Source organism: Engraulis encrasicolus, chromosome 17 (assembly GCF_034702125.1).
Source record: "Engraulis encrasicolus isolate BLACKSEA-1 chromosome 17, IST_EnEncr_1.0, whole genome shotgun sequence".
Classification (NCBI taxonomy): Eukaryota; Metazoa; Chordata; class Actinopteri; order Clupeiformes; family Engraulidae; genus Engraulis; species Engraulis encrasicolus.
Window position 1 is genome coordinate 48,513,820 of NC_085873.1, and position 12,928 is coordinate 48,526,747.

General features: G+C 42.9%; 1 protein-coding gene across 1 annotated transcript in view; it reads right to left on the bottom strand.

Moving 5' to 3' along the window:
• Positions 1 to 5,475: 5,475 nt before the first annotated feature.
• Positions 5,476 to 12,928, bottom strand: part of LOC134467083 (phytanoyl-CoA hydroxylase-interacting protein-like) — a 29,827-nt gene continuing 22,374 nt past the window's right edge. Inside the window, exon 2 of the mRNA XM_063221004.1 lies at positions 5,476 to 6,867. Coding sequence (XP_063077074.1) covers positions 6,330 to 6,867 — 538 coding nt within the window. The 3' untranslated portion in view covers positions 5,476 to 6,329. The remainder of the gene's footprint in view (positions 6,868 to 12,928) is intronic.

The window sequence follows — 12,928 nt, forward strand, 5'->3', positions numbered from 1 at the left end:
GATGTAATAGGTTGCTATGGGCACCTAACATGACCAGGTTCCGGTCTGCTTAAAGGGGCGTGTCATAATACTCCTAGCATTGAATAGAACAGTCCTTAGGTCTGCCTAAAGGGGGATTCCCCCCCCCTCCCCCTTGCAATAATAGAACCCGGAAACAATGGGCCAATGGAACCTCTCTCTCTCTACTCTCTCTGGTTAACCTATAGGAAGTGGGTGGTAAATATACTAATAGGGAACCCACAGGTGTCATTTAGTTGAGAAAATGAGGATTCCAGGCTCTTCTATTAGATGATTAACCACTTCATCAAGGTTATCTTCTGAACCTGGTTTACTACCGTGTCAAATTCTTGGAAATACCCCCCCGATCAGGAAGAAAGAGGAAGCAAAACAGAGAGAAAAAAGAGAAATGCTATATGACCATAGACACACCAACTGTCTCTGTGGAGACGTAAATGAACAGCAAAAGAATACAGATTTCTAAATTTCAATATCTATTCCTCTTGATATTCATAAATGTACAAAACTAGCTCAGTAGTAAGGCAACACAAGGGTTACATCGCATTTTATTTTATGTTCCTTTATGGGGCGCGATCTCATTTCCTGTCGTTGTCATATCTCTGTTTTGTTAGCTGTGATTAGTAGTCTGGGCTGGTGTGTGTGTGTTTGTTTTTCTGTGTGTGGCTGTCAGAATGCCACAGAAAGAGGAAAGGAGCTGTGTGTGTGCCTGAGTGAGTTTTGTGTGTGTGTGTATCCGAGTGGGATTTGGTGTTATTATCAGAATGTCACAGAAAGGTGTGTGTGTGTGTTTGTTTGTGTGTGTGCGCGCGCAAGTGTTTGTGTGCATCTGAGTATGTTTGCTTTCTGTGTCGTCAGAAAGCTGCAAAAACAGAGAAAAGGACTATGAGTGTGTACCTAATTTGCTTTTTGTGTCGTCGAAATACTGCAATAAGAAGAAAGAGAGAGAGAGAGAGAGAGAGAGAGAGAGAGAGAGAGAGACATAGTTTGTACAGTGTACTGTATGTGTGTGTATCTTATCTGAGTGAGTTTGTTTTTGTGTGGTACTCAGGACGCCGCAGAAAGAGGATCGTATTCCCTTGTCTGACGAGTACCAGGAATACAAGACCCTGAAAGCCAAGCTACGACTACTGGAGGTCCTCCTCAGCAAACAGGCGGCGTGAAGAAGGGAGACTCTGGGTGCATTCCAATATGCAACCTTGCAATCCTCCACTTGGGCTTGTGGCCTCATATTTTGCTGATGCCCCGCCTCTGTGGAGAAAACAATTACGTTTCCCCTGCTGCTGTCAGCCTAGCCACAACAATTTTTGGGGGACTATTCCGTCGCCATCCAGTTTGCAAATGAGTTTTTGCAGGATATTGAAATGTAATGGTGTTGTCAGTGATGTCACCACGACGTATAACTTCCTGGTATGAGGCCACAAGCACAAGTGGAGGACGCAAGGTCACATATTGGAACGCACCCTCTGGCTCTGACTCTATCTCTCCTGTTTTTTCTTCTTCCTGCCTCTCGTGTATTCTTTTATAGAAGAACGAATTGAATGAACTCAGTGGTTGGACCAAAAGTTTTTTTTTTGTTATTGTTGTTGTTGTTCTTTTTGTATCTTTGACATGTTTGTGCCATGATGACACTTCCAATGCACTTTATTATTGTACTTGTACATGTATTTCTTTTGTTTCACTGATGAACTTGACACAGAGTTGTTTTTTTATCAGAAACAAAGGGTTTGGATTTAATGTGAGATTAAAACGACTGAGTGACCTTATGAGGGCTTAAGAGCAAGATGCAACTTTACAGTACAGGGGTGGGGTGCATTTCTCGAAAGCGTAGTTGTTAGCAGTTAGCAACTTGGATAGTTGCCAATGGGAAATTGCATTGCAAATAACAACGTAGATTTTGTAGTTAGCAACTACGCGTTTGAGAAATGCACTACTGTCCATTCTATGCTACACGCTCTGTTAGTGTGGAGGCGTTCAAATATGCCGTCCATAGGCCAAAACCAAATCTTATCCTGGGCACAGTGGAAACGTTTAAAAGATTTGTCTACAGAATCTGTCTAATTGTGCTAAAACAGAACAAAGACATTAAGTTACCTTCGTCTCCAACATATGGCACTTTAATTCAGATCCGAATTGTAAACCAAAGCCAAATCGTATGCAATTTCCCCGCACCCCCACACAGGACATTCGATTGTATAAGGATTTTTGTTTGTAATTCTTGTCTGATTGGAGGTACCATTCCAAACAGTGAAATGCCACTTCAAACATTGACGGGCAATGATTCATCTACACATCCAAGTACCTTTTTGTAAGGGGTGTCAGTCATTGTTGTTGTGAACGACTACAGGAAATGTTATGCAAAACCAGAATCTTGAGCTGTAGATATATCGAGGGGTTCTATTGTTGCTAAGTGCATACATAATATACAGTAGATATACAGTAGAATACACTGTAAAAAATTCAGTCCATAATATGACAAACTGGATTTCCTATTTCATGAGATTACGACCTGTTACAGTATTCTATGCAGCTAAGACACACTGAGGATAGGGTACGTACGTACAATATAAGTGCTATGGTCTGCTGTCGTAAACCTCGCCAAGTGGCACAACAACAGCAGAAACGGGAAAATACAGTAGGCATGTTAATACGTCAATGTCAACTTCCCTCTTTGATAGGAAAAACACTACGCTGACGACTTAATGTAGCAGTTTAGTGCTTCCCTGTCGAGTTTGTGAAAGTTCACAACAGATTATACTCAACGAAAGTATAGTGTTTAAGTTACTGCATATTAAAACAAAACCTCTTCTGCAAAGATCTAACCCCTATGTGTTAAAGGACTCTTATCCTCTTGCCATATGATTTGTGTATGGCGACTGCTGCTCCCAAAATACTGTTAAGTGCAATTCTGCTCGAGTTATGTTTCTTTTCCTTTTTCCAACAGGCTCCCCCGCTGCCAACCTGTTACAATCTCATTTTCGTTTTTTGTTTTTTTTGCATGCCAACCAACGTAAAAACTGTTGACTTGTGCTACAATCAGATATGGAAATATATATGTATTTATATGTATGTATGTGTGGTATCTGTCTCAGATTGGATTTGTGTGGACAACATCCTCCTCTGTGACTACTACAAAAAAGAAGAAAAACGAAGCTGAATGTTAGCTTATAGTGCACGTTGTTTATGAATTTGTTAATATATACATATATTTATTTGATTTCCATTCCCCATTGTGAAAGCTCTTCTTTTGGTATTGTGCACTTCTGGTTCGGTCCTATTTTCTATACAACAGTTAAAAAATAAATATTTTTGTATCTATTAACTTACTCTCGTGTCTATTTTGTATTTTTCAAAACACAGTATACTGCACGGCTTGAGCCAGTTAGAATAAATAACATGGAAAAACAAATGAACAAAAAAAATATGGTGGATGTGCACATTAAAAAAAAGAAAAAAAGAAAAAGAACATTTTTTCTCAAGATTTAATTTTCATGCTGCAGATACAAATCTATCATGCTTTTTTTTCTTTAAGGGTTATCCAGAGATTAGACGATTGTTAATGACTAGATAACACAAAATGGTAACACAGGACTTCAAACGCCTGCCAGAATAGGATCGTAGGATACCATTTCTTCACCCTTGTCCACCAGCTTAAGCACCAGCTAGTGTTGTCTTTTAATGTCATTTTCTCTTCTCCTTCCTGTGGTCGCGTTTCACTTTAAGCAACGCAAGATCCACTGCTGTGTATGGGAAGTGAATGGGGGCAGAGGGGTAGACTGCAAGCCATATTAGCCACTTCTTAGCAGTCACTTTTTCGAGTCACAAGGACTTTGAAATTACCTGCTAACATAGGTAGAATAGACAGTAAGAGCAGGGACCAATGCCTAACGTTAAAATACAGGAGCGGAAAACAGACTGAGTTAAAATTAAAGGGTGTGTGACTAATCAGAGTCTCAAGAAACAATAGATTGTTCGATGAGCTGTACAGACAGATAGACATGCTAGCCAAAGCAGTCTTTAGCGTGCTGCTAAAGGAGCTACAGACCATGTACAGCCACGAAATCACCGGCTAGAGAGTCCGGTAAGCATGAGAGCATAGATGGAATAATGGACACTGAAGACGAGTCTCTCCCAAAATGAACTTAAGAGTATGTTCCTCTGGGGCCACACTGGATGCGTGAAGTTAAAGAGCTACACGTATCCACCACAGCAATTAGCTTCCATTATACTGCCCTACAAAGGCAACGAGCAGTAACTACGCCAACTTTGAAAATGAGGAAAAAAATGTGTTCAAAGTCTTGGTATTAGGTTAGCTACTGAAAACCTGACATACAGTAGCAATAGCTCTGAAATGGGACACATTTGGACCATAAGGCTTTACCACAAAATAAAGAAGGTGTAATGAAGACCATTTTCAGTCTAAACTCAATTTTGACAAAATATATAGTTATTGCACTTTGTCTTTGTAGGGGAGTATACTCAATGGAACAGGCTGCATCAGGCACGGCAGCACAGCGAACATTCTATAAAAAATAGCCCATTCTCTTCACTACGTTGTTGACGCAACTTGACTTAATGTAACGGAACGGAACTCCAGTGTAGCCTCAGCCTAGGACACCTTAGACACGTGGGAGCAATCGTGGGTCCAACATGGTGTCAATGTGTAACTGTTGAAGCTGACCTTCATCTGTGGTTCACCTGTTAGGAGGACGTTGTGAAAACGAGGGACACGGTAAGACTTGCTGCTGGGGTTGGCCCATCAACATTTGAGTCCTTCTTGCCGATGGGTTCGTGGTGCACAAAGTGTGGTGCATTGATATGTTTTTCTACGCTGCTGTTGTTGTTTTTTTTTTTTGGGGGGGGGGGGGGGGGGGGTCTGCTGATACATACAGTATATAACCTGTAGAGGGTCTATTCAGGAGGGTCTATTCAGTATTCAGCCACCCATCATAGTGTCCAGGGACATACATAAACACTAAGATTGAAAGAGCTGAAGGAAAATGTTATGCAGTGTTTTTGGGTCCCCCTTCCCATGGGAGCGGGTGGAACAGGTTAAGCTTGAAAGAATATTTAGGGGTGGGGGGGTCGGATGGGGAGGCTGTTGTCGACACCACACAGTGATGGGTTAGGAGGCACAAAGAGGAGACGAATTCCTACGAGGGGAGCAGGGGGGGGATGACTCTGAAGAAGATCTCATGCCTCTTTTCCACTGCCGATTTTCTGGTAGGCCTACTGCTCGACACAGCGCGACTAGGCTGCCACTTTTGCTTTTCGAATAGGTACGATACAGCTCAATCGTTAAGCAAAATGTGGCGGCTGAGTCACACTGTGTCGAGCTGTAGGCCTACCAGAAAATCGGCAGTGGAAAAGAGGCATTAGAGGAGCAAGTTTAGCAAATGTAACATCCTACAGCAACAATTGCCAGGGAGGAGAAGTGAAGGGTGAAGAGACAATTGGAGATGTTATTTTTGGTGAGCGGTGCACACAGATTTAGTATATTTTTTTATTTTTTTAAACGGATTGGGGATGGGTGTTCTAGCATCCCACACTGATGTTATAGGTGTTAATTGGAATGTCAGGACCTGGACATGGGGCGTTATTGAGTCTTTATGTTTGGGGAAGGGGTGTAAGTAGGTTAAGTGTTTTTTTTTTTTTAGGATGGCAGAGGTCCCTAGTGTTCCTCACTGATGTTGCAGGAGATCATCAGAATTCTTGGGGAGTTTTGAATTTTTGAGGATGGGTAGAAGTGGGTTTAGGGTTTTTTTTTGTAGGATGGTAGATATCCTTAGCGTCCCACACTGATGTTACAGGTCTTGAGACGAGCGCCATGGGGGGCCATAGGTAGAATACGCTTTGCAATAGGGTTTAGGTAGGGTTTTTTTTTTTCTTTGTACGATGGCAGAGATCCCTCCTCTCTTGCTAACGTCCCACGCTGATGTTACAGGTCTAGAGAAGAACGGTATGGGGGGGCATAGGTAGAATAGGCTTTGCAATAGGTTTTAGGTAGGGTTTTTTTTTTTTGTAGGATGCCAGAGGTCCTTCCCTGGCTGGCTTAACGTCCGACGCTGATGTTGCAGGTCTTGAGAAGAATTCCATGGGGGTAGAATAGGCTTCGCAATAGGTTTTAGGTAGGGTTTTTTTTTTGTAGGATGCCAGAGGTCCCTCCCTGGCTAGCGTCCCACGCTGATGTTGCAGGGGTAGAAGTGGGTTTAGGGTTTTTTTGTGTAGGATGGCAGATATCCTTAGCGTCCCACGCTGATGTTGCAGGGGTAGAAGTGGGTTTAGGGTTTTTTTGTGTAGGATGGCAGATATCCTTAGCGTCCCACGCTGATGTTGCAGGTCTTACAGCTGGGGTCCTTCTTGGCGTTGACAGTGGACATGCTCATCAGCTGGTGCCCGCTGATCTCGGCCACGTCGCCCAGCGCCAGCTCCACCGGCTCCGTGTAGATGATCTCCAGGATCACGTCCTGCGCGTGGTGGAACGCCAGTCGCCCGTCCTCACCCTGCACGCACGTCAGGAAGCGGTTGTCGGCGCGGTCCAGCGCAGGCAGCCTCTGCTTGCAGAACTCGTCGCCCGCCGAGCCCTCTGGCGCCACCACCAGGATGACGTAGTGGTAGGCCGTGTACATGCAGTAGAAGTCGCCGAAGTACAGGTTGGTCTTGGGGTTGAAGAGCTCCTCGGCGCGCGCCTCGAAGCGGTAGCGGCCGTACGGGGAGTCCTGGGCCGGCTTGCCCGTGTTGAACTCGGTGTTGCAGCTGAAGAAGATGCCGTGCAGCTTGCCGCTGATCGGGGAGCCGTGGCTGCCGCTGTTGTCCTTCAGCGCCGGCAGCATCCGGTTGTCCTGGGCCTCTCTGGAAATGAAGGAGAGGAGGTATTGCAGTTAGGGATGCACCGATACCACTTTTTTGAAAACTGATACAAGTACGAGTACATTAATGTCTGTACTTGCCGATACGAGTACCGATACCGATACCTTTTACCACCAAAATACAATGAAAATAAATGCATGGCCTTGTTTTTTTCCACCTGTGATGTTTTTATTGTCCATTTCCATATAGATTCAAATTAAAGTAAATGTATGAGGTGGCACTTTTTTCCCCATTCTGCTTCCAAGTCCACAGAACGTGACAAGATTTTGCATTGTTTTGTGTAATAGCAGTATCGTTCCTGGTATCGGCAAGTGCTTGACGAGTACGAGTATAATGAGCAGTATCCGGTTGTCCTGGGCCTCTCTGGAAATTAAGGAGAGGAGGCATTGCAGTTTAATAATGATATAATGTGTCATATTGCAGTATAGTACACTAATTATATTGAGTATATAAATTGTCCTAGGCCTTCCTAAGGGTGTTAAAAGGGAGAAAATGATAATGTACTAGAATTAGTAGTGTAATATCTATTAACATTTTCATCCTGGTATGCTTGTCCCGGGCCTCTTTGGAACTAAGGTAACACAGTAATAGAAGGCTCAGCATCAGTATTGCAACATGTATGGTAGGAGGTATTGCAGTTTAATACTGATATAGTGTGTTGTATTGCCGTATACAGGGATTAAAGCAAAAAAAAGTAATCTGACTGAACATATTTACCGGTTAGGCACCCGATCGAGTATCACTCCGTGACCCTACGAAAACCAATGTAGCCAGGCTCTGCCCTCATGACGAAACATACATGCAAGGAATGGTGCCAGAGCCAGCGGCATAGGTAGACGGGGCAGTCGCCTAGAGTAGAATAGGCCTATGTCTTGAGGGCGCCAGTAATACCAAAAAGTGCCACAAAATCAGAACTTCAACCAACATAAATCTTTACACTTCACATGAACAATGAATATTCATTATACACTCAGTAGGCCTATATAGACTCAGTATGAGTGTACCTGTAGGTACTAGATCAGATGTGCTCAATCAGATGTAGGCCTACAATGCTATGTTTACAGATGCCAATTTCTAAATACAAAAAAAGGAAAGAGGGCGGGCAGGCCTAGGCCGCTCACCAGATTGACTAGAACTGGCCGAGAATGGAGGGATAATGGATACTATATCAGACTGCAAAGATTGAACTGAAATTTGGGGCATGTTTTGGTTATTTCCTCTTATTTCTACCCATTGTTTATGAATTGTTCACAACATCATGCAGAATGGATTCACAATGAATGCTGCTTCAAAATGGTAGCTGATCTCACAGAATTATTGACTTGGAATTGCAATGTGTTGATACAGTGAGTGATCCCATTATGGGGTTTTTTGTTGTAGTAGTAGGCTATATTTTGTCTTTCACATTAGAATGGGCAAACACTGTTCTGGTGAAAGCACTGGTGCGCATTGCTTGCAGTTGTATTTCTGACATTTAAAAAGCCCTGATCATAGCAATCAGAGGGAGAAAACTAGCTTTAATTATTTGTATGTTTTTCACCCTTCGGCCTTTTTCAGTATTCATCCTGTTACAAATAACTTGTTGACGTTTACAAACAGGGTGCGGTATGTCTACCTCTGTGTTCTACCGTTTTGAAAACTACTGGCTACTTTTTTTGCTTCTCGATGTGCGGTGCCAAGCACACGCTTACCATTGATTTAAAAAACGTCCCCGATTCTTCCTATGCGCACGTGTTCTACAAGCTGACAGGACGCAGCAGACACGACAGTCACAGACATACGTCTATCGTTTACAAAAGTAACACACTTTCCCAAGCTTGTCGCGCAGCTTTCCACTCGAATCAAGGCAAATCACCCACCCATCAGTCCTGAGTGCGCAGTGCGCAAATAGGCTAACTGAACTCAAACGAAACACATAGTCCGAGAAGATGGGCACAGACGTTGAGCCACTCAAAAACAAGCGCACACACAACTGTTGCTGCTGCACACTATTCCAGTTAGCAGAAATAGCGTCACACAGTAAGCATTGAACGTGAAACAAACGTCGAAACGGCATTTACCGACCACGAGTCCACCCATCAGAACACTGCTTCCCAGAACAAGACGTGGCATAAAATATTGGCTCTTCCAGGGATAGCCTATCCGTGACCCAAATGCAACCCCATTTTTAACTTATTTATTGAATATATATATCGGCAACAACAAAGTTAATCTGCTATGAGTACAGATGAGACTGTGAATTATCCGTTGTCAAAAAGACACGCAGCCAGTCAAACGCGCTAAACTTTGAGGATGAAACGCATGGTAGGCTATCCTAGTTAGCTGGCATAGTCGTCCCATTGGGGCTATGAATAATGCTAGTAAGAGTCACAATGCTTAAAAGGCAAACCCTTCAGGAAAAGGGCATCATACGCAGTCGAAGTAAACTATTCATTTTTTTTTCTAAATATCTGCCACGACAGGTGCAATGATATGGAAACGTCACTGCACTTTATACATTGTATTACAATTATTTTCTTTTCTGCCATCAGCAACAATTTTGGCTATTTATGTTTTTAATCTCTCGCGCTGCGCTGCCACAGAATTGTTGACCGCTCGTGTACTTTTTTTTGGAACACGGAAGAACAGGGGATGACCCAAAACTAGGCTACTGATGAGTGAATGTTGTATCACACCGCCAATGGTGGAGTGTATAACTAAATCCGTACACCAAACACACCTCTCGTCCCCTTCTCATGACCAGGAGTGCTCTCGATTTGAGTTCAGTTGGAAAGTAAAAATTGTAAATTAATTGACATAAATTATACGGACGGAAATCCGTCCAAACGAAAATCCAGTTGACGGAATTCCGTCGTAGCGACGGAAAACTTTAATCCCTGCGTATAGCATAGTAAATATAGCGACAGAGTATATACGTAAATTGTCCTAGGCCTTCCTAAGGCTGTTCAAAGGGAGAGAAGGAATATCAGAATTAGTAGTGTAATATCTATAAACATTTTCATCTTGGTATGCTTGTCCCGGGCCTCTTTGGGAAATAAGATAATAATAGGAGACTTAGAATCAGTATTGCAATATGTGTTAATGCAGTTTACTACAGCAAATGGTTGTCCTGGCCTGAGCCTCCCTGGGGAGTATAAGGGAGTGGAGATAAATCAGACTACCATTGCCATCACACTACCATTGACGACTTGTCAGGACCCAAAGCAGTATCATGTTTCAACCCTTTCTGAGATCCTGTTCAGCCAATGGTGGCACGAGTTTGTTTGCACTTTGTTTCAAATGTCTTAACATACCGGTACTCCAAATATTATCCCACAAGTTGCGGTTGTGTTGTAAAGTATCTGTGGCTGTTACAGAACTCCTACTTGTATTTCTTCTGCTACTTTTGTTTGGCATATGAAATGAAGTCCAGTCATGTTAAGTATGTCTGCCAAATGAAATTTAAGTTAATTCAACAACAGCTTAATTGGACCTGATATCAAGATAAATGTGTCTGTCTGAGACTCAGGAACTCACAGTAATGGCAAGATAATAGCAGAACCTTGCGCACTAAAAACACACTGATCTTCCTCATTAGTTTCGCTTCCTTTGCTTTTGTGGTAATTAGCAAATCCAGATGGCTAAGGCGACATAGCAAAGGCTTCTGCTTCCTGTACTAGTATACACAGAGGAATTTCATCAAGACAACCATTCCATTCCATGCACAGCTTGTGTTTGCAAAAATCTTCAATATGGAAACCGTGATACATCGTTCTATGGCACTATTGCAACAAAGAGGGACCAATTCCAGTCTCCTAAATGGAAGTAACTTCCCCATTGAACTCCATTCATTTTGAACCCTCGCTAGTCTCCTAAATATAAAAGGGCATGACAGCCATATGATATTACAGGGTAAGTTAGAACTCATGAGATGTAATAGCAGTATCATTCCTGGTATCGGCAAGTGCTTGACGAGTACGAGTACGAGTACGAGTACAATGAGCAGCATCGGTATCGTGCATCCCTAAGGAGGGTTGAGGACAGAGGACCACAGGTAACCACGCCATTCCCCACTCTTCATGCTGTTTTTTTAATGTTCACGTTCCTGTAGACAGGAGGCTGGATAGTTAATCGATTTTTAATTAAAATTGCAATTTGGTGTAATGAAATCAGTGACTCGTTGCAAACGTGGCGATTTATCATGCAGCCTTCAAAGCTGCTGCAACTAATAATCTTATCGCATCTACGATTCTTATCTTCATGTCGTTCCTCTTTTGTAGCGAGAGACTGGAGCACGCCTATCAGTATTTGCTGCGTTCCTATTACACAGAGCGTGCTCAGTAATCCAAATGGGTCCATACCAGGGTTTTCACTACAAGCCAGGCATACAATTCCATGACTTTCTCTGACCACAAAACATAATTTCTCTGTTTCCATGGCCAATATATTGTTAAAGGACTAGTTCAGTCAATTTCGATGTGCTGTTGTATTGCTCATACCATTGAGTTGTCAGTACCCGGTGATGCCACATTTTTCGGCTCAGCCCTTTCCGAGATATGAGCTATTCTAATGGGGACAGTGTTTGTTTACATTTAAAAAAAACTTTAACATAGGCCTACTCCAAATATTTCCCCACAAGATACTGCTGTTTGCTAGTTGTCTGCTGATGTTGCATAACCTTTTGGATGTTTTTGGGAATAAATAAAAATGTTTTTTTTTTAAATGTAAACAATGCGATGCCCCCATTACAATGACCAGCATCTCGGAAAAGGCTGAAGAAGAAGGGAAAAAAATCTCAGGTACTGACAAGTCCAGGGTAGTGTGAGCATTACAACTGCATGTTGAAATTGACTGAACTGGTCCTTTACGATTGTTAAGACAGTCATCAATTTGTGAGCTTATCAGTCTTTCAAATAGAAGTACTGTATTTATTTTTTCAGTGCAGTAAGACTAATGTTTCGACATGCGTCTTCATCAGAGTAGGCCTACCCGTGGATTCCCTCACCACCTTTTTCTCAATGGTAGAGAGATTAATGAATACTCCTTTTGCATGGCTTAATTTCTCCCGAGGCAAACTGCTTCCCAAAAAGATTACTGCGAGATATGATAAATCGGCTAATTAACCTGCTGAATAAGGCTAATATATCAACAGGAGACTTCCCTGGTTTGCCAGACCAATTTCTTCCTGCTGATCAGCGTTGGTGCACCTGCTGTGATGTTACTGTAGCATTGGAAACACTTTGAGCCATTGGGTTACATAATGCATTACGCGTATCTAATGCAAGGACAGTATGAGAGATGACAGGAAAGCAGTAGGGGGGGAGGGGGGAGCATCGGGAAATGACACCGTGCCAGAATCGAACCCGTGTCCCATGTCCTGGGTGTAATGATACAGCTGAGGAGCCCACAGAGCTGCTGTGACCCCCCTCAGGGGTGATAGTGGAAAAAAAATTTGCACGCACGAAAACACACTCACACTTGCGCACACACCTATAAAAAACTGAAACTGCACACTCTGCAGCCAAAAGCAAGCATGCAAGCGCACACTTGCACACACTCCCACACTTGCACACACACCCAACGGCCGGTTCAAAACACTAATAGCGAGCGACTATGGCTTGCTGTATGAGATGCTAGACACGTCACATACAGACACATGGTAGTCAACAGCAGAGGCAACACACTGTAGGCACATGACTGTAGGCATAATAACAAGCTCAGGGGTGATGGTGAAAAAAATCCTGAGCCTGAACTTTTTCCCCTGCTCTAACGACGACGACAAGTTACGGCATAGTGACGTAACGTAGGCCTATTTTGACACATTATTCAAACATTTAATAGCCTGCTATGTGTATGACCATTATTCAAGCCTGATAGTAGAAGAAAACCCTGAACCTGTAACACTTTCTGAGATAAGAATAACCTAATGGCTAATTATTATCAATGTTTTTATTTTTGCAAACTCTGTCAAGCCTGAAATCAGGCATGGAGCCCGAATACTATAAGCCCTGCCCCTGCATACTAGGGGTGTATATCACAGCTTCCATGACGACACGATTCAATA